The 19,362-nt window shown below is 36.6% G+C and overlaps 4 protein-coding genes across 8 annotated transcripts; 1 reads left to right on the top strand and 3 right to left on the bottom strand.

The window, feature by feature from the left end:
• Nucleotides 1-4,106: 4,106 nt before the first annotated feature.
• On the bottom strand, nt 4,107-11,212 carry LOC106343341 (protein TONSOKU). The gene is made up of 18 exons (XM_013782522.1): nt 10,834-11,212; nt 9,922-10,722; nt 9,218-9,394; nt 8,922-9,013; nt 8,490-8,588; nt 7,626-8,358; nt 7,376-7,505; nt 7,125-7,241; nt 6,812-6,912; nt 6,546-6,666; nt 6,285-6,397; nt 6,093-6,204; nt 5,793-5,897; nt 5,639-5,705; nt 5,429-5,549; nt 5,184-5,357; nt 4,897-5,014; nt 4,107-4,803 (listed from the first exon to the last, which is right to left on the bottom strand). The coding sequence occupies exons 1-18, from the start codon at nt 11,098-11,100 to the stop codon at nt 4,274-4,276; spliced, it is 3,978 nt and encodes a 1,325-aa protein (XP_013637976.1). The 5' UTR covers nt 11,101-11,212; the 3' UTR covers nt 4,107-4,273.
• A 146-nt stretch (nt 11,213-11,358) lies between these two features.
• Nucleotides 11,359-12,021, top strand: LOC106292965 (putative 60S ribosomal protein L30-1). Its single transcript, XM_013728639.1, has 2 exons — nt 11,359-11,581; nt 11,681-12,021. Exons 1-2 carry the CDS (start codon nt 11,455-11,457, stop codon nt 11,890-11,892), a joined length of 339 nt encoding a protein of 112 aa, XP_013584093.1. The 5' UTR covers nt 11,359-11,454; the 3' UTR covers nt 11,893-12,021.
• An 801-nt stretch (nt 12,022-12,822) lies between these two features.
• LOC106293154 lies at nt 12,823-14,126 on the bottom strand. The gene is made up of 2 exons (XM_013728828.1): nt 13,745-14,126; nt 12,823-13,249 (listed from the first exon to the last, which is right to left on the bottom strand). Exons 1-2 carry the CDS (start codon nt 13,925-13,927, stop codon nt 13,016-13,018), a joined length of 417 nt encoding a protein of 138 aa, XP_013584282.1. The 5' UTR covers nt 13,928-14,126; the 3' UTR covers nt 12,823-13,015.
• A 198-nt stretch (nt 14,127-14,324) lies between these two features.
• LOC106343899 (autophagy-related protein 13) lies at nt 14,325-17,238 on the bottom strand. 5 transcript variants are annotated; one of them, XM_013783257.1, is made up of 4 exons: nt 17,041-17,238; nt 15,605-16,886; nt 15,321-15,505; nt 14,325-14,825 (listed from the first exon to the last, which is right to left on the bottom strand). In XM_013783257.1, the coding sequence occupies exons 2-4, from the start codon at nt 16,847-16,849 to the stop codon at nt 14,459-14,461; spliced, it is 1,797 nt and encodes a 598-aa protein (XP_013638711.1). In that variant the 5' UTR covers nt 16,850-16,886; nt 17,041-17,238; the 3' UTR covers nt 14,325-14,458. The 5 variants fall into 5 exon arrangements, with proteins under 5 accessions (XP_013638711.1, XP_013638708.1, XP_013638710.1 ...); XM_013783254.1 differs by having other exon boundaries at nt 15,605-16,866; XM_013783256.1 differs by having other exon boundaries at nt 15,605-16,860.
• Nucleotides 17,239-19,362: the final 2,124 nt, after the last annotated feature.

The raw sequence follows: 19,362 nt of genomic DNA, 5'->3' as shown, positions 1-19,362 counted from the left end.
TCACTAAAGAGACATTTTTAAAAATACATTCTTCATTAAAAGGCAAAAAACTCTTATATCATTGTTCTCTATATATAAAATAAATAATTATTTAAATAAATAAAAACCAAAAAATTATGTTTTCGAATGATAATTTTTCAAATTCGAATATTTTTATAAACTTTTTCTTTTTTGATTTTTTTTTGAATTTTTTTCTGTCAAAATCTCTTTTTGAAAATCGATAATTATTTTTGAAACTATTTTTAATTTTTTTTTAAAAAATTAAGTATTTATTTATATATTTATTAAAATCCTAAATTTCACATTCCAAAAACCTTACCATACCGACACTAAACCCTAAGTCTAGATTAGCTAACCCTAGGTTATAAATGTTTTTTTCCCTCTGTAAAAGTGAAGTTAGTGTAAAAATGAAAACTAGTATTATGAAAGTGGTATTTTTGGCAATTTCTCCATTATTTTCTTGTCAAAGCAGATCAATCATCTCGTATTTGTAATAAATAATCTAATATCAAATTAGCATGAAATTTGGTTAAAGAAGTGGAAATTATGGACTCCAACTAAATGAACTAGATGTTTTCCTATACCATGTACACTAATAAAAAAATTAAATTTAAATTATATTTAAAAACAAAAATTATTATTATTTTATATTTATTATCTCTTTCCAATATTTAATATAATTTAATTGAACATAAAATAAAAAAAAATTGTTTATTTTTAATTATATTTTAAAATAGATATGTATATATTTAAAATTATAATCTTAGATAAATCTTAACCTATTTCTTTTGGATAAAATATATTAAATCAACTTGTATAAAATTAATTAAAAAATTGATATAAAATTTGTACAATTAAGAAAAGTACAACTAAATGGTATTTTTAAAATTTGTAGTTATATAAAACAAGCTAATAATATTGTGATTAAAAATTTATTTTTTTAAAAAAAATTGTAAATCCTTTTTAGTAATAAAATTATATCCTTATAAAAAATAGAAATAGATAATATTTTTTAATTTTTAAAATATTATTATATTTTATAATTATTTTATTTAATGTCATATTTGAATATATTTACTTTAATGATGATGTATAATTACTATCATATTCTTAAACGTCTATCAAAATATAAATAACCATTAAATGTAGGGAAATTGCCACAAATACTACATTTATAGTACCACTTTTTATGTTTACACTAACCACTTTTACCTCACTTTTAATGAAGGGTAAAAGACACTTATACCCTAGGGTTAACTAATCTAGACTTATGGTTTAGAGTCGAGGGTAGAGTAGGGTTTTTGGAATGTGAAATTTAGGATTCTTATAAATATATAAATAAATACTTAAAAATATATAGTTTTTAAAAAAAAATAATTTCAAACATAATTTTCGATTTTCAAAAAGAAATTTTTGAAAAAAAATTAAAATTTAATTCAAAAAAAGAAAATTATAAAAAGTTCGAATTTGAAAAAGTATAATTCGAAAACATAATTTTTTTTATTTTTTATTTATTTTTATTTTTATTTATTTAAATAATGATTTATTATATATATATATATCAAGGGTATAATAGTTTTTTGCCACTTAATGAAGAATGTATTTTTGAAAATGTCTCTTTAGTGGTGGTAAAGATGAAAAGTGGTACTATGAAAGTGGTAAACATAAAATTTTCCCTTAAATGTAATCGTCCATATCACATTTAGTTATAAATCATGTCATCTATTCTAGAATGTAATGACTAGGGTATAACTAATATGTAAGGGGTTTGATACAGCCAGCCTATATGCAATCCTTACAACAAAAATTGGCTCAGACTCATGCTTTTTGTATCATATATTTGAGTTTACACACAAATATATCTATATACGTTATTAAATGCTATAACAAAATTTCTCATTAACAATATTCATCTGAAACCTGAAAACTGGAACTAAACAAAAAAAACTTTGAAACAAAAATCGGACCAAAACTTATGAAAACCAAAATGATTTTTATTTTATTAAACTAAAATGATTTTTATTATATTATTTTTTTAGTTATAAAATAATATTAATCTCAAAATTATAATTTTATAAAAAAATATTAAAACCCCCAAATTACCCATTTTATAGTTTTTCCATTTAATTTGAGTTTTCAAGTGTTTGCTGTTTTTTCGGGTTAAAACCGAGTTATGTATCACAAATTTATAGTTTACCTTGATCAATAATAATTTGGATGAAAAAGAACTTTTTTCCCATTTTCTATCTTCTTAACCTTTATTTCGGGGTCGTGCTGACCCAAATACTTTCTTCATTGACCATTCATTTTACCATAACATATTATAATTCTTCAAACCATCCTTTATTTCAATGCATTATATTCACTTTTCCGTTGTGTGGTATAATAGCTTGAAATTGGTGAGTATATTGTCAATAAGCTGTTTTAAAGGTACTGGATGGAGGCAGATTGTTTACCTTTTTGTGGAGATATTAGAAGTGTTAATTGTGTTATCAAATATATTAGCAGAGAATGTGGGTAAAGATTTTCATTTAGTCCTTAACAACATAGAATAATAAAAATGTATCATAGTGACATCTACAGAAATCAAAAGGGCCATGGTAAAAAGGTAACTACTATCCTAACAGTTTCCTTCTCATGTCCCCCGGTCAACCTGACACTACATATATGATATATAAAAAAGAATAAATTCCAAATTCATGATTTTTCATAATATACTCCCGATTTTGGTATAAAATGGATACATTTTCCACGCAGAAAAGAAACATTTAATAATTAATATATAATAAAATTCACACAAGTGATAGTTCGTTCAGTGATTCAAATATAAAATGCAATAATGAATGTTCAGTTTCCCTTACCTTTATTTAGTTTTATTGGCCATTATTATTGTTCCAGGCTTCCAGCCAAAGAGAGACCTATTCAAAAGGGGTTGCTCTCTTTCTCCCATCAAAACTCCTCAACCAAACCCCATTTCTCCAAAACTGAAACAAACAAAAATAACCATAGTGATCTCGTTCTCTTATTCGATTTGAATCACTGAAATGGTTACTAAACATCAACATTATTGGATGAAAAGGTTATCAATAAACCCACAAGCTCTTCTTCTTCTGTTCTTCTGCTTCTTCTTCATTCTCCACTGCGACGCCTCGAGAGCCTTGTCACCATCAAGCGTTTTCTACATAATCCCTAATGATGATCACAACAAAAACACTATGAGGAGAGACCATTTCTTTGGGACCTTGCCAAGACACTTACCTGTTCCAGCTTCTGGTCCTTCACGAAAACACAACGGCATTGGTTTACAAGCCTTGTTGTCTCCATGATCATGCTTACTCACTCTCTCTCTCTCTCCCTCTCTCTCTCTCTCTAGGGTACTTGATATAATGTATTGTAATGCATGAACTTACACAAAACAAGAGTAGAAAACCATTCATCGTCTCTGATGTTTGATTTGACATGTACACTGTTCAGATGTTTGACCTCTTTTTAATTGTTTCTTGATCTCTTGGTTATTTTTTGGGGGTTGCGTGTAACTTCTTTAGAGTATAAGTGAAATACTGTACTGGTTAGGATGGGGTTTTGTTACTTTTTACTCCTTTGTTTTCTTTTGTATATGTAATTAAAGCTTGCGAGATGGGATGATGCAACTTTCGTTTCTTCAATGCGTGATTTAACATCTTTAATTGTTGTAAAAAACATCTTTAATTACTTTTCACCTTGTTAATCCTTTCATTGATTTCTAATCATATATCAAAGCCGTTGATAATTGCATTTCGTAAAGTTTAATTTGATAAAAATGGAAAATACAACAACTTCATTACCTCTTACTCGTTCAACCAATGAGCTATAAAAAGAATAAAAATATGTCTTCTCAAAGGTTTATATCTTGGATAAAGAATCTAGTATTTAATTATAAACTCAAAACAATTATGCAAAATGAGAACTAGTTTAACTGGAAGAGTAAATGGCGAACACCGCATGATTCATAAGATATGATGGGAATAATGGTATCACACGCTAAATAGTATGAATAATTTGATTTATATCCGAAAATTCCGCAATCGATTTCAAAATTACAAATACACGTATGTAAATGTACCTTCTCAAATTTTCATTATCATATCACTTTTAATATTCACCACATTTTTCTTAATTTTACAATATTTATCAAAAATTAAAACAAGGTGATAATTTAGATCTTTAACTCTAACAAAGCTTTTGCACCACAAGAACAGTGGGAGGCTTTGTATAAGCAGAGAAAGGAATATGTTTAATCCTTTCTGCAGCATGGATTGACTCCACAACACATCTTTCCTTCAACGCAAAAATGGACAATCTCATCTTTCACATGTCTTTGGGCTATGCCAGCTCGCGATCCTGATGATGACCATGCCATGTATAATGTTTCCAAGGCTTCAACTGACAACCCATTGTGGCTTAGATCTAGAATCTGCAATTGGTTAGCCACTGCAAGCGCGGTCGAAAGCTCTTTGATAATATGGTTCTTGCGTGGTAAACTAAGACTACTCGACGTTGCAGTTTGTTCCTCTATTTGCTCATCTTCGCTGTCTGCAACTTCAAGACCATCACCACACTCCATATTGGCTTCACATAACTCTTGTTCTTTGTCTTGGTTCTGCCAACAATGTTCACTGTGAGTTTTGTCCATTACGGTGATGGATTCACATGTACCATGTTCTTTCTGTTCCATTTCTGAGCTTCCACTCACAGGCTCGCCAAACAGAGTCTCATCCATTTTAGCATTCTCAGAGATATTAAGCTCTTCGAGATTCTTATTATCTGCAAAATGTTTAGTTGATAGTTTGCAAATGAGAAGATTTTTGGTATAATCGTAGCTACAACAAGAGATGCAGGGTAAATAATATTTCAGACCTGAAAGTGCTTGAATTATGCATAGAATTTCAGAGAGCTTCAGATGACACTTGTTTAAAATCAGAACTTTTATGTTAGAACAAGGGTTCGCAAGCAGCATCCCCAGTGCACTAACTCCCTGTTTTGTATATTGTTTCAGAGGGTCAGTCATGATCTAAGAACACATAATTTTACATTGAAATGACAACAAAATCACGAGTTCAACTGATTGCAAAATTCTTTCCATATCAGCCTCAAAATAGTTTAGAGATAAGAGCTTCAGGGTGTTGAGGTCATAGAAAACATACCTCTTCAGTGATTAGATTTCCTCCAACATTGAGCTCAAGAATGCTAGAAGTTAGAGTAACATCTTGGATGAGCTTAAGAAAGAAAGGAGACGCTAGTCCACAAGATGAAAGGTCGAGCTTAACAGTTTCTTCCTTTTGATAGCATAGAGCTTCAGTGATTTTGATAGCTCCGTCCTAGAATAATTTGGATAGCATTGTCAGATGAAAACGAATGCATTTAACCACAATATAAGAAAATTCATTACCGTTCCAATGCCACTGCTGCCAACCAAAAGTTTTGATAAAGATGGAGTCTTAACAAGTGCGGAGAGGCTACTAACAACTTGGCTGCTCAGCTTTATGCCATTCATGCTCAGTTCTGTAAAGCTGCATTGTTTTAACATATGATAGTGTCAGATCGATTTACGTAACTTGAAAAGTTAACAAAAATACAGCTCTATTTTTTTTATCTCAACCTGCTTAGAGTAGCTATTTTAGCCAAGAGGTTTTGAATGGCACCCCCTGAAATAGGATTATTATAACCTGCCATACAAGTAGGGATATACTATCTTTAGCTTAGCTGAAACGAGAGAAATAAAATGAATGTAAACGACAAAATTGAAAGTCTACCTATATAGAGTTGTGAAAGTCCCGACTCCGGATCCAAAGCATCAGCAATCTTTTGGATTGTTCTAGATGTGAGTGAACACTTTTCCACATTCAAGCTGTAAAGTGCTAAACAACAAATGGGGACACTTTAGCATAAATGCGTGAATGGTGGAAGATAAGAGTCGAAAATATTAGTCTAAGATTAGGAGGGATCTCATATATCTAGCAGGTTTATTAGTCACCAGTAAAACCAAGAAACAAAAGATGCTAACTGAACAATTAGATACTATAGATGACAGGCAATCTTTTAAGAAACTATACCCCGACAGTTTTTCAAGATGGTTGAGAGGTATGATCCACAAGCATCAGTAAGTCGATTACTGGACACATTGAGGACTTCCAGCCGAGTGAACAGAACAGGGCATTCGCAGATCTGGTAAAGTGGATTATATTTAACAATAAGAAAAAACACGAATATGTGAAACTTTCTAGTTTTTGAGCCTATTCGGTTACCTGAAACAAAGCAGTTGGACCAAATCGATTGCAGTGCAAATCCAAAGTTAAAGCACCATACATCTGGTTTGATGAGGCAAAAAGTTGTTTCAGTTTCTCCATTGTTCCATTCCCTAGCAACCAATAAGATGATGAAAAATAAGTACCATTAAATTTCCTAGTAGTTCCTTATCAGTTAAACCAACTTACTTCCGTTCGCAAACTAGAAGTTTAACACTGTACAATAAATGTGTAAGGTAAGACGTTAGAGGCAACTTTCACCTAGCATATTGTGGGAGAGATCCAACATTGCAACTGTGTTATGCACATCGAGGGCACGCAATAAAGGAGCAGCTGATACATCTTGCAGTTCACATTCTGACACACTGATATCATCCTCTACCTGATAAACATACAATGAGATAACCATACAGATTATACACTAGATAAAGTGATACCTGTAACTAGCTTGCTTTTAAGAGGTCGAAAAGAAAATAAAGAATTAAACTATTTCATCAATTTCTGGCAAACTTGCAGTAATTTCTCACCTCCGAAATATATAATTTCTTAAGCAATTTTATACTGGGTTTCTCTGACAAATTTTGGCAACAGTCCATGTATAGTTTCATCAGACGCTTGTGAACCCAGCCTGCAACAAATTAATTGCATAGCTGATTCAGCCGTCTTGTATAAATAAGAGGGGAGAACCAACGATCATATAAACCAATAGAGCGGTTCAGCCACACTCATGTAAAAACTTAAAGAACAATTTGAGATGAAAAATATAACTAGTAAGATCAGCTTGACAATCACATTCCAAATATCACATGTAGATCCCATGTGTACCAAGAAAATACTTACCACTAACGGAAGCTTCAATAACAACGTTTTCAGAAGAGCCCGAGAGAACCTCATATAAATCCGATGGTTTCAAAACTCTACCACCATACTCCAAATGATGAATGATAGGCAACAGACCTAATGAAAAACATATTGAACGTTCAAAGATTTAAACAGCTTTAGGAGCAGTGAAGTTAAAGTGCTGTAAAACATAAACTATAAAGCATGAGACGAGTTCCATACGTTAGCTGTGAATCAATAAGTTCACATACCTTTAGATTTCTCGTCATCAGGAAGCTGTAAATAGTACAAGCAAGTAAGTTCCACCTTCACAGACTCATCATTGCCAGAACACGAGTCTAAAGCCATGTGTACATTTTCAATTTCAATTTCAATTTTTTGCTGCAACAGGTAAAATATAGTTATTAGGGAGAAGGAAAGAGGAAGCATAGGTTAGAAAAAAAAAACAATCCAATCAAGATTAGTTAATGATAACCAAAAGCAAGGTAAAAAAAATCTCACATCATCTGTCTTGGAATAAGTGTGGAAGTTCACGAGAGCAGATCCATGTTTGCATTGCGTGCTGTTGGATTCGCCAGCTTCACATTGAGATCCTTTTATACCGCAACCAGTTGGTTCAACAGCTTTAGTATTGGTCAGAGGTCTGCAATTGTTGGCATCTGGAGCAGCTTTAGTGGGACGGAGAGACGTAAACGAGCAAGAACCTTCTTCTACATGGTCTTGAATAGCAGGATTATCCGTACAATTAACAGCGCCATCAAAATACATACTTTCATCAGAGACTTCCTTACGCTGACTTGTAACTTTGTGAAAACTGCGTCTGGGGCATCCCAACTCATATTCGGTTTCACTTTCATCGTCAGAGAGGATTACACGAATACGCTTCCGACCAGAGACTGTCTGCTGAGAGTCTGCTGGTGCAGAGCAATCGTTCTTGGCCTGATCAGTCTCAGCATCTTGTTTTCCTGAAAACTGTTTCCTTTTGGAAAGACGTCTACCAGGCGGGAGAAATGAACTTAGTGGCACGTCATCACTTGCTTCATTAAAATCTGCTAACGGTTCTGATTCAGGTGAATTTGATGTTTGGAGATCTGGCGAACTACATGCATTTGGCCTATCATTTGATATGTACCCATGCCCTTCTGAGTCGGTTTCAGAGCATTCATCTTCTGTACCACATTCTGCTCTCTCACCATGTTCTGACTCCAGATTTTGTATTTTTTCCTTCAACTCCCTAAACAGTAAAATATGTATATGAGAAACTGTAAATTCAAAACCACAAGCCTAGTTGCAGCCCTGCAAACCTTGCAGCAGATTTATATTTCTATCCAACTTCAGATTTATATGACTCCAGATAAAGATTACCTGGCTTCTTTAGCATTCCCAAATCTGATCATATGGCTATAATGCATATGTTCCAGTGCAGAAAGCTGAACTGAAGGAAGATTGGCTTTCAAAGCAATTCTGCAGGATCAGATGAAATTAGATCCAAAACGACCATCACTGACTCATTAGCATGAGCGAGGTATGCATGCGTGGATTTCGACAGTGATAATGAAAACTACTGACTCAAAACACTTATTCATAAGCTCTAGTGCAGTAATTCTTGGACGTATTTGAATTATAATAGATTCGTGTTTGCTAAGCTATTAAACCTTCCTTCATCACAGGGTAATGCTATGCAATAGAATTGTCAATTTTCTAAAAGAGATTAATAAGTAGATCCATGTATTTGGATAAAATCACAAATAATAGGATACTCAGTAGCTCAAATGCACAATTTGATAATGGACCTACCTGTATCCCTTTTCAAATTCTTTGAGTGCTTGTGTCCATTCACCAATACAGTCCAAACCATCACCTATATTAATTTTCGCCAATGCTTGTCCCTAAAAGATGCCAACATAAGTGAGCATTAGAGTCAATAAAGACGAAAAGCTACGATATTGAAAAATCCAAAAATAGTATTATCAGTGTTCCTTTTACCCAAACCATGTGAGAGGCCTCATCAGTGAATTATATTGTTGTGATTTAGATTTAAAAATGAAATATAAATTTTAATAACTAACCGTAACAAGCAAACAAAATCTCACCTCGAAATTACTAATTGCTTTGTATCCCTCATAACTTCTTGCGACCCACTTCAGGGATTTTCTGAATTTTCTAAGCTTTTGATAGGACTCTCCAACAACCAAGTAGGCATCACTCAGCTTTTCCTTGTCACAGAGTTCAGCTGATATTTTCTTCTTCCTTTTTGAATATTCAAGATGCTACGACATTCAAAGAAGAAAGTGAAACCCTTAGTTGGAAGAAAAATTAAATGTCAGCTTCCAACTTAAACTATATTACAAGTCATTAGAACAGTGGTTATAGACTTGGATCATTGATAGCTCAATATCCGTTTGGTACAGAACAAGTATAGTTTTGCCACTTTGGTCTAACATATTGACTTCGTTTAAAAGTAATGAAATAAAAATTTAAATCCGAGGACTAACTTTCTAAAAGATATGTTTTCTGGAGAGAAGAAAAATCAAGCAATTCTTGGATAATAGTCTTTTTGACTGATCTGACAAGACAATGTCATCAACAGAATTCAACAAAACCCGAATTTTTCTAAGAAATGAACATAACTGTCTTACTCCATAGTACCCTATGATATCTAAAGATCTAACAACTCTTATTTATGATTGAAGCTCCCTAAGATGATCAACACTAACTTTTGGAAACATTTCAAACACATGCAGACATGGTATTAATTGTTCTTAAAAACAAGAAAGTGCTTAAGAAATAAACTAACCTTATCCCATGCAAATACCATGCTGGATTTTTCAATGAGACGTTCAAGACACGCATGCACTAGAAGCATAGACTTCCGTTCCTCCGAAGTGCCTTTGGCATCAGCCATTTCAGCAGACAACTTCCTAAGCCTACGCTCTTCTTCCCTCATCTCTTCCATAACTTTAACGGCTTTCTTCACAATCTTGATATTCTGCTCTATCTGTTCAACCAACGCACTCTCGTCTTGCATAGATTTCGCTAGAGTAGAAGCTTTACCATAACACATAAGCGCATCCCCGTAGTTTTGCGTCCTGTTGTGCAACTCAGCAAGATTGATATACCCCTTAGCTTCTCCTTGGCAGTGACTTATCTGATGGCAGATCTTGATATCCATCTTGATATGCTCTTTAGCCTCTTTCCAACTCCTCAGCTCCAGATAAACGTTCCCAAGGTTATGATGAAGCCTACTACGCATAGCATCATACTCCTTAACCTCCTCTTCATCGCAAATCCTCAGTCCTTTCATGAGAATCTTACAAGCAGCATCGGGATTATCAAGATCAAGGTCAAGCATACCGATGTTGTTATGCGCGTTGATATACTCCTCAAGAAAGCTTCCAGATTCTCCAGGAGGCGGTTTCTCCTTGAGAGCCTGTGCAAGCTCCATGGCTTTCTTGAAGTACTTCTTAGCACTCTGAATCGCGTCGCAATCGTCCTCAGATTTCAAGAATATCTCATGGTAGGTACGGCCGAGCTGAGTACAAGCTCGTTGCTTCTCCACGGTGTCGTTGTTCTCTTCAGCTAGCTGCAAATGCTTCTTCTGCAACAACCACACACAAAAAAAAAAACAGTTAGAAAAGTCAAACTCGGTCAAAGCTTCTTCGATAAGTCGGTTATTATTATTATTTTTTTTAAATCAGAGGCGTGTTACCTGATAGATCAAGGCTTCTTCGAAGTCCTGGAGACGGAGATAGATCTCGCCGAGAGACTGACACGTAGGCAGCAGATCCTTCCCGGGCAAATACTTGACGGAGATATCGTAATCGATTCGAAACCACTTGAGAGCCTCCACGTACTCTCCTTCGTTTTTGAGGATATCGCCGACGTTATTGGCCCATCTCGCCTCTTCGCTCCGGTTACCTACTTCCGTCGCTGTCCTGTAAGCTCTCTTCGCCGCCGCTAAATCTAATCGGCCCATGAACGATTCGATGAGTAATCCTCTCTACTTTCTCCGACGAAAGGTTTTTTTTTTATCCTTCGAATTTCAGATTTCTCGAATTATTGATTTGATCATTTTCGCTAAAATTTTTGGTGCCATCAAATCCCAAAAACTCCCGCCAAAAGGTAAAAGTTACCCTAAAGGCCTGAGCCATTGGGCCGTGGGCTGGGATTATGTTGGGCCGTAAGCCTGTATCTTGACCTAAATAAATTAAAGAAAACCTTAGGGTTCCATCGTCTCTCTATTTAACTTATCATTTTGCGCCGCTCACCCCGAAAGGCCTCTCTTCCTGTAAAGTCCCGGCGATCAGCGACACTTCACGGCGTTGAGAAGATGGTTGCGGCGAAGAAGACGAAGAAGTCCCATGAGGGAATCAACAGTAGACTAGCTCTTGTGATGAAGAGTGGAAAGTACACTCTTGGCTACAAATCCGTTCTCAAGTCCCTTCGCAGCTCCAAAGGTAAAACACAAACAAAACTTTCTATCCTCTTCGTTGAGGTTACGTCATAGCTCTGTTGAATGATTTTTAAAGAGGGTTTGTTTCGATTTGTTGTGTTAGGTAAGTTGATTCTCATCTCTAGCAACTGCCCTCCGTTGAGGAGATCAGAGATTGAGTACTACGCTATGCTTGCTAAAGTTGGTGTTCATCACTACAATGGCAACAATGTCGATTTGGGAACTGCTTGTGGAAAATACTTCCGTGTTTCATGCCTCAGCATCGTTGATCCAGGTGATTCCGACATCATCAAGTCGCTTCCGGGAGACCAGTGATTGTTGATTTGGGTCGATTTGTTATGAGTTTGCCATGTTTTGTCTGCTTTATGGAATGTGTTCTTGAAAGACATCATGTTTGGTTTCTAAACTCCTTATGCTTAATTACACTTTCGTCTCTCTCGGATCCATTTTGCATGAATGAAAAAGTTATTTTAGGTTAATTTTTCTCTAAACGCTTGCACTAATTCATAATGTTCAACCCAAGTTTACTTGAACTTAAACCATTGTTGTTTAACTATATTGGCATAGCTGAAACATACACCAAGAAAAACTTTAGATAAACATCATGTTCTATTGGTTAAAACTTTAGATATACATGGTGTTCTGTTGGTAATAATTAAAACGTTATGCTCCTTTGTCTCGAAGAATGAAACTACTAGATATGTTACTGGAGCTGAACCAAAATTTTCACCTTTCTCGTCTACTACACGGAGAATTTGCAATACACAGTTTTTTTTTTTTTTTTGATCAACATGCAATACATAGTTTCTTACACCTTTAGGACAGAGAAATTCCCTCAACCTTATTACACATGGATCCCAAACTAACATTCGGCAGGTTATTGCCTTTCGTTGAGGTGTATAGACAATGGCCACTATGTGTTGTTGTAGGTGGGCCTTCGGACGCAAGGCAACGTCCTCCGATCGCACCTTCTTTGGGCATAACAAATACAATGTGGCATAGGGTTGTTCATCGTTAATACTTTTAGGTGAAGAAAGGGGTTCAATAGAAGCTCTCTTGCTGATAGCCATTTCTGAATAAACTACTTTAAATCTGGGTCCTGAACCCTAGAGAGTGAAACAGGGTCTTATAAACCTTCATGTATATCTGAGCAGAGTGTCTGCATTGGCAGCATGGTAAATGTCAAGATCTCCAACATATACATCCCAAACGAACATGGGGTTGCGGTTAGTAACATATTCAGTATAACTTCAAATTAAAAATGACACAAAGAACACTAGAAGTGTTTGTTTCACGAAGGACCACCGTCTCAGTTTTTCCTTTATTTTCTTCTGCCTAAAACCATTACATGAATATCTTATTTCTTTGTCTGAGGAGCAAAACAAAACCAAGTCAACAAACCATAAGAGAAAAATGTAAAACGATTTCTTTCTTATCCTCATCGAGATAAGCCTAAGATATCGTCGTCTTCGTCCGTAGAAGACTCATCATACAAGCTCCTATTAGTCACTCTGTTAGAGTCGTCCTGACGATCTTCCATTTCGGATGAACCAATCTTGATATCACGGTGTTTAACAAGGAGCCAGCGGAGGAGTTTGTCGTCCTTGTTGAGGTAGTGAAGCTCCTTGTTAATGTTTGGAGTTGCCATCATTGTTATCTGCATCAATTGCCCCTGCGCCATTCACCACCCACCATGCATACTAACGTTATTACATATCACACACTCAAAGTTCCAACCCGTGAATATGCAAGAATTAGCTAGAGAAGAAGCTAACAGAATATTACATTAAAGAGAAATAGGAGATTGGTAAATGTTTAACGTACAAGTATGGCTCAGATTTAAAGTTATCTTTCGCTCGCTAAATGCATCAAAACTAATAATAAAATACCAAAGATCAAAAGTATAATCCTATGTTGAATCATCTAGACAAAAGTATAAAGTTCAAACAAGAATCTGTTGCGACTTGTGTCTGTGAATTAAGATGTTCACAATCTGAAGAGGTTGCTTCAAGAATTCAACTTAAAGCTACGAGGAGGCGAAATAAGTATCATATTCCGAAATGCCAATCTAAACCCTAATGCGCAAGCACTGAATTGAAACTCTATATAACCATCGATTCAACAAGAAAACTGAAGAGGAATTGAAACACTGCTTCTTCTTTTTTACCTGATAGTGTCTACCGTCGAGCTTTTTGATACCGTAACCCAATTCGACCTTGCCGAAGGATTTGACCTCCGTGAGAACTCCATTTTTGCTGTAAACATGTTTCCCGATGCGAGCAACCAGATCGATCAGACCTTCCTTCCTGATTATTGGCTTGAACAGAAGCATACAGTCGTACAGCGGCATTTTCTAGATCTCCTTCTTCTTCTTCCTCCCGACCGACGAGAGAGTGAATACAGATAATATTTAGATCTCGACCGTCTTTCCGGTTAGGGTTTTAGTCTTCCCAGATTCAACCGACGGGTCTTAAAACGGCACCGTATTCACTCTACAGTTCTAGGTAATTTACCCCGTGTAATTAAATCATTTGATTACACACACACACACTCACTAGTTAGGGTAGATAGTACTTATTTATATACATGGGATAAAACGGTTCACAGTTCATTTAACATTTGTTTTTTTTTTCCGGTATAAGAGTTTTGAGTCAATTAGGTAAAAAACCACAAAGAAATTAGGTATACATGATGTTGACAAGTTGTGTGTCTATGAACAAAAATACCATGGTGTGAGATTTAGGGTATTGAGTTAATTATGGATGCAATTTCACTAAGTTTTTATTTACATGATACGGTTCAAGAGCTTATAGTATATATAGGCACATTATGTAAAATCAAAACCAGAACCAAACCAAAGACCAATATACCAAGAAAGGGATCAAGATTCTGAAACAGCAAAGGGTGAGGAGTCCTTTGTGGATTCGCTAAGTAACACATTCTTCATTTCTTTGTAAGACCTCAGCTCTTCCAAGGCATCAGCTGTTGTCTTTGCCGCCAGAGCTATCCCTGACGCTGTCATTGACGCCGTTGCTATCTCCTGACCCCCTCCAGGTTTGTTCTTGTTGTTCTTCCAACAAAGTTCAGGTATGGAAGATTCAGAGACGTCTTGTCTGAGAGGTGGAGCTTTCTTCAGCATATTCACTAGAGCACCGACTGCTGCATCTTGTGACTTTTTTGGGTATGAACCGCTCGACTCGAGTGGTGGTGGTTCATGTGCATCTCCTCTCTGTTCAAAGGAGCCTGGTCTGAAATAAGGCAACAATTAAGCGCAAGATCAGGTTTTCTATCGGAGAAACATATAATCGCAGTTCCAAAAATAACAGTCAAGAAGTGAATCAGAGAGGAGAACCATTCCCAGTGATTATATTAAACAAAAGACCAATCTGTTGGGGAGTTAATGATAAACCAGATAGATGATGAAACATGATATTAGCTTAGCCTAAACGGTTTCTCTGGTTTCTCTACTATAGACTGTATTCCATCTATAATGTCAAAGAATACGCCAATAACTGATGAACGCTAGCTACGTGGATAGAGAAGTATTATAGTTAATTATTTGGGTCTAATGGCTAATAACTTCAAAATCTCAAATCAGAGAAGTACATGGAACAGCTTCTTAAGTCGAACGGATAAATGAAGCCAGGCTTAGCAAAAATTACTACTTTCGAAGCTAGTAGCTACAATGAGATCCAAAGGAACAGAGCGACTGTGTGCTTCAGTTGTTAGATAAAGACTCATACCTGCTACTACTAGAATCTGTAATTTCGTCATACTCAACATCAAATGGACAAGGAAAATCAGTATCATCAAAACCATCTTGGTATGATCTACTTGAACTTCTAGAAAATGATATCCTCGGTGAGCTGTTGGATGATAGCTTCACCCCAGAGTTCCTCCTAAAGTCTTCCCTCCCATAGATATGCATCTAAAAGAGAAAAAATACAATAGGATCTTACTCGTTCAATCACATGATGAAACAAAAAAAAAAAAAGAGAAAATGTAAGACATGTGGAGTTAAGTTTACCTTCTCCAACGCTGCTCCAGATTCAACAGGACCAGTGTTTCTCACAGGCTTCAAAGAAGCATGTCTCGACAACTTTAAATGAGAAGAAGGTGGCACCACCACGTTCTGTTTAGACTCAAAAGTAGGAGCTGGAATCCTAACTGGAGCACTTTCAGTACGCGTGATGCTTCTTGGGAAGGCTTGTGCATGTGCTGAAGGAGAACAAGGAGGAGTAAAATCTTGACAAGGATGAGGAGGAAGGCGACGAGAACAAGGATTAGTAACCAACGCTTGTGAATCAGACCGTGTAGGCGACGGTGAGCAAGAGACCGAAGGTGGAGAGGCCTTGTACCTATCAAAACTCCAGCTATGACGCCTCTGAAACGACATCAACGGCGGCGAACCATAAGAAAGAGGCAGAGAAGGGAAACTTTTCAAAGGATCAGCCAAGGGACTTCCAACGTAATCGGTGATAAACGTCGGAGACACAGGAGCTGACTGTTGGCTGCAGCTGACGTCTGAGAGAGATCGATACAACACCGACATGCAAAGCCTACCGCAGATGGTATCAACCGGCGTGAAAGCAAACTTCTGCATCTCTGCCTCTTCTATACGAGTAAATGGCTCAACTATGGTTGGAACCTTAGGGACAAGCTTGAACTTGAAGATCTGTCCAGATGAGTTGAGTTCTCTGAAGATCTTGTAAGCAGGTAAAAGCCTAACCATCACAAAGAGTGATCTCAGAAGCAAAGTTGCTTTCTTATACATCACTTGCAGCTTATTATTATTACTACTACTTGACCTCCTTTCCCTAACCTTCCTATTATCATACTGCACAAGCCATCTCTCAATGATCTGCTCGTTCTTGGTTTCACAATCATCTTGATCAGAGTTATACTCTTTCCCGGAGAAGTTCCTGATAAGCTCTCTCCCACCTGGAGAATTCATCTGATCAAATGCCCTTGCAACAAGAACCACATCGACAACCAAAGGCTCTAAAGTGCTTCTGCGGCCGATGTCGAAGCTCTCCAAGGCTGCAGGACACTCCCTGAGAGCTAAGTTGAACCATTTGTCACGAGGCCTGACGCTGGAGGAAGACGAAGAAGATGAGGAAGGTGAGCAGATCATCTGCTCGCCGCTACTACTGAAGTTTCTTGAAGACATGAAAGGAGTCCTTGATTCGAGGATGATGTGGAGGGTTTTAGCGAAGAACTCGAATATGATCTGCTCTGCTTTGGCACCTTCGGAGTTGCTACTCCTGTTCATCTTTGAGAACACTGTTCCTGGGAATCAAAGTTGAATACTTTTTAACTGTCACACTCACTATCAAACAAAGATCAATAACAGAACAAAATCTCCAGTGAAAAAAAAAACAGAATACTCTATGAATCTATGATCAAATCAGACTCAGTAACAGAGTAAAGTCTAAAACCCAGAACAGAGTATACGAAACTCACAATTGCCTTATCGAGCAGAACAGAGAGAACCCTAACGAGGAAAAAAAGAAGAAAAAGAGCGGAACTTTCGATTACAAAAACAGAGAACTTGTTCGTCTTCGGACATGAGAACTGAAACTGAATCGAACCATGGAAATTTTCTTTAGAATCGAGCGAGGATTCGAAGTTCAAATAGCTTTTAGTTTTACGACGACGATATATTCGTTGTGACTCGTTCGATGCAGCTTTCAATATTTATTTATATACTTAGTGGATAAGTTTGCAAATTCCCTAAAAGTTTTTTTTGTAGGTAAGGAAAGTTAGGAATATACAGATTGTTATAAATTATACCGTGGATGTTCATAACTGATCTGGTTCATAACCGGTCCAATGCTAGAGAGAGAGAGTCGACCGTGAGGAGAAAGAGAATCAGCATCTTGTCTTTTTCCTTATTAGATTATGATTTGTACTCTTTCCATATTTGTATTTCCTTTCTTTAGTCTTTCCATTATTCTATGACGGTGTAATTCCCTATATATAAGGGACTCCTTATGTTTATGAATAATAGAGAAACATACAGATTCTATTATCTTGTTTCACAATACGTTATCAGCATGATTACTCTAAGAACCCTAAGCTAAAGTCCCGAGACTCAAACCCTAAAACTTAACCGGCGATAAACCCTAAACCCGGCGACGAACCCTAATCTGATCGAGAACCTAAAGCCCCATACTCAAGGCGTTCCCGATCTCAGCACACGACCTCAGTCCATTCTCCAATCCGCGACTCAGCTCGATAGCCAGCACGATCGCGACCCGTCTCAGCTTCAATCAGTTCGCGACTGATAGCAACCAGTTCGCGACCCGACCGCAACGATCAGCTCGCGTTCTTCTCTAGTTGGAGGTCCATTCAACCCGACTTGAGGTTTAGGTAAAACTAAAACCTAAGAACCAAACCCTAAGGCAATAGATTCAATCCCTAATAACCTAAATTGAATCTTATTGCTTGATTAAAATCGAAACCCTAATTCCCTAAAGCCTAGCCGCATGCATACCATGCAAACCCTAATTCGAAATCAAAATTTGATTCGATTGTTTATGTGATTGAATGTTTTAAATTTAAATTTGATCACATATAACCGATTGCTAGGATTGGTTAATCTCATACTTGAATTTGGTTGTTTGAATTGATGAACTAATTGAATGTTGTCTTAAGATAGAAATCGCTTAAGTTGATTAGTTATCATCTTGCTTTAAGACTTGAATCCAACCGGCTTGTTCATATCGAACCCTAATTGCATTGACTGATTAATTTTGAATATGATCGTTAGGTTGATAGTAAATTAATCCCTTGATGCATTGCTTGATTATTTGTTTGAGGTTTCATGTTTCCATGATCACTTAGAAACCGTTCTTGCTAGGATGATTAGGGCAGATTGAGATATATGATTTCAGATGTCGAAAATCAACAACTTGGATTTTGTTGCCCTAAATCTCTCTGGAGATAATTACTTGCAATGGGCACTTGATACTAAAATCATCTTAAAATCCAAGGGACTCGGTGAATGTATCACCGAGGGCAATAATGCAAGTGAGAAAGATAGATACAGTGCGATATTAATTATACGCCATCATCTTATTGAGAGTCTCAAAGATCAGTATTTGACTATTGAGAATCCTCTAGACCTTTGGACAGAGTTGAAAACGAGATATGATCACCAGAGAACGGTGTTATTACCAAAGGCTATGTATGATTGGAGTTCTCTTGCTCGCTGAGCAGAACAATGAACTGTTGATGGGAAACAGTGAATTGAGACCTCCTGGAACAAACCCATTACCTGAGGCACATGCGACCGTAGAGGCTAAGAAAGAGTCAAACCATGTCCAGAGTGATAGCCAACACAACCGTGGTCATGGAAAATGGCATGGACGTGGTGGTCGAGACCGAAACTCGTTTGGTCGAGGACCTAAGAAAGAGTCGAACCATGTCCAGAGTGATAGCCAACACGACCGTGGTCGTGGAAAATGGCATGGACGTGGTGGTCGAGACCGAAATTCGTTTGGTCGAGGCCGAGGCAACTCATATGGTTGTGGCTCTTATGGAGGCCGTGGACATAGCCGAGGCCGTGGTACATCTTTCAAGCCACAAAACTAGACCAAATCTGTGTGCCATAGATGTGGTATGGATAATCATTGGGCTAAGACATGTAAGACTCCCAAACATCTCATTGACCTCTACCAAGAGAGTTTGAAAGGGAAGAATCCTGAAGCTCATATGACTTATCATGATGGTGAACATGATTTCAATCATGAACAAGACGATCTTATGGATTATGAAACTTCA

Source organism: Brassica oleracea, chromosome C5 (assembly GCF_000695525.1).
Source record: "Brassica oleracea var. oleracea cultivar TO1000 chromosome C5, BOL, whole genome shotgun sequence".
Lineage (NCBI taxonomy): Eukaryota > Viridiplantae > Streptophyta > Magnoliopsida > Brassicales > Brassicaceae > Brassica > Brassica oleracea.
This window is presented reverse-complemented; position numbering and strand designations above follow the sequence as displayed.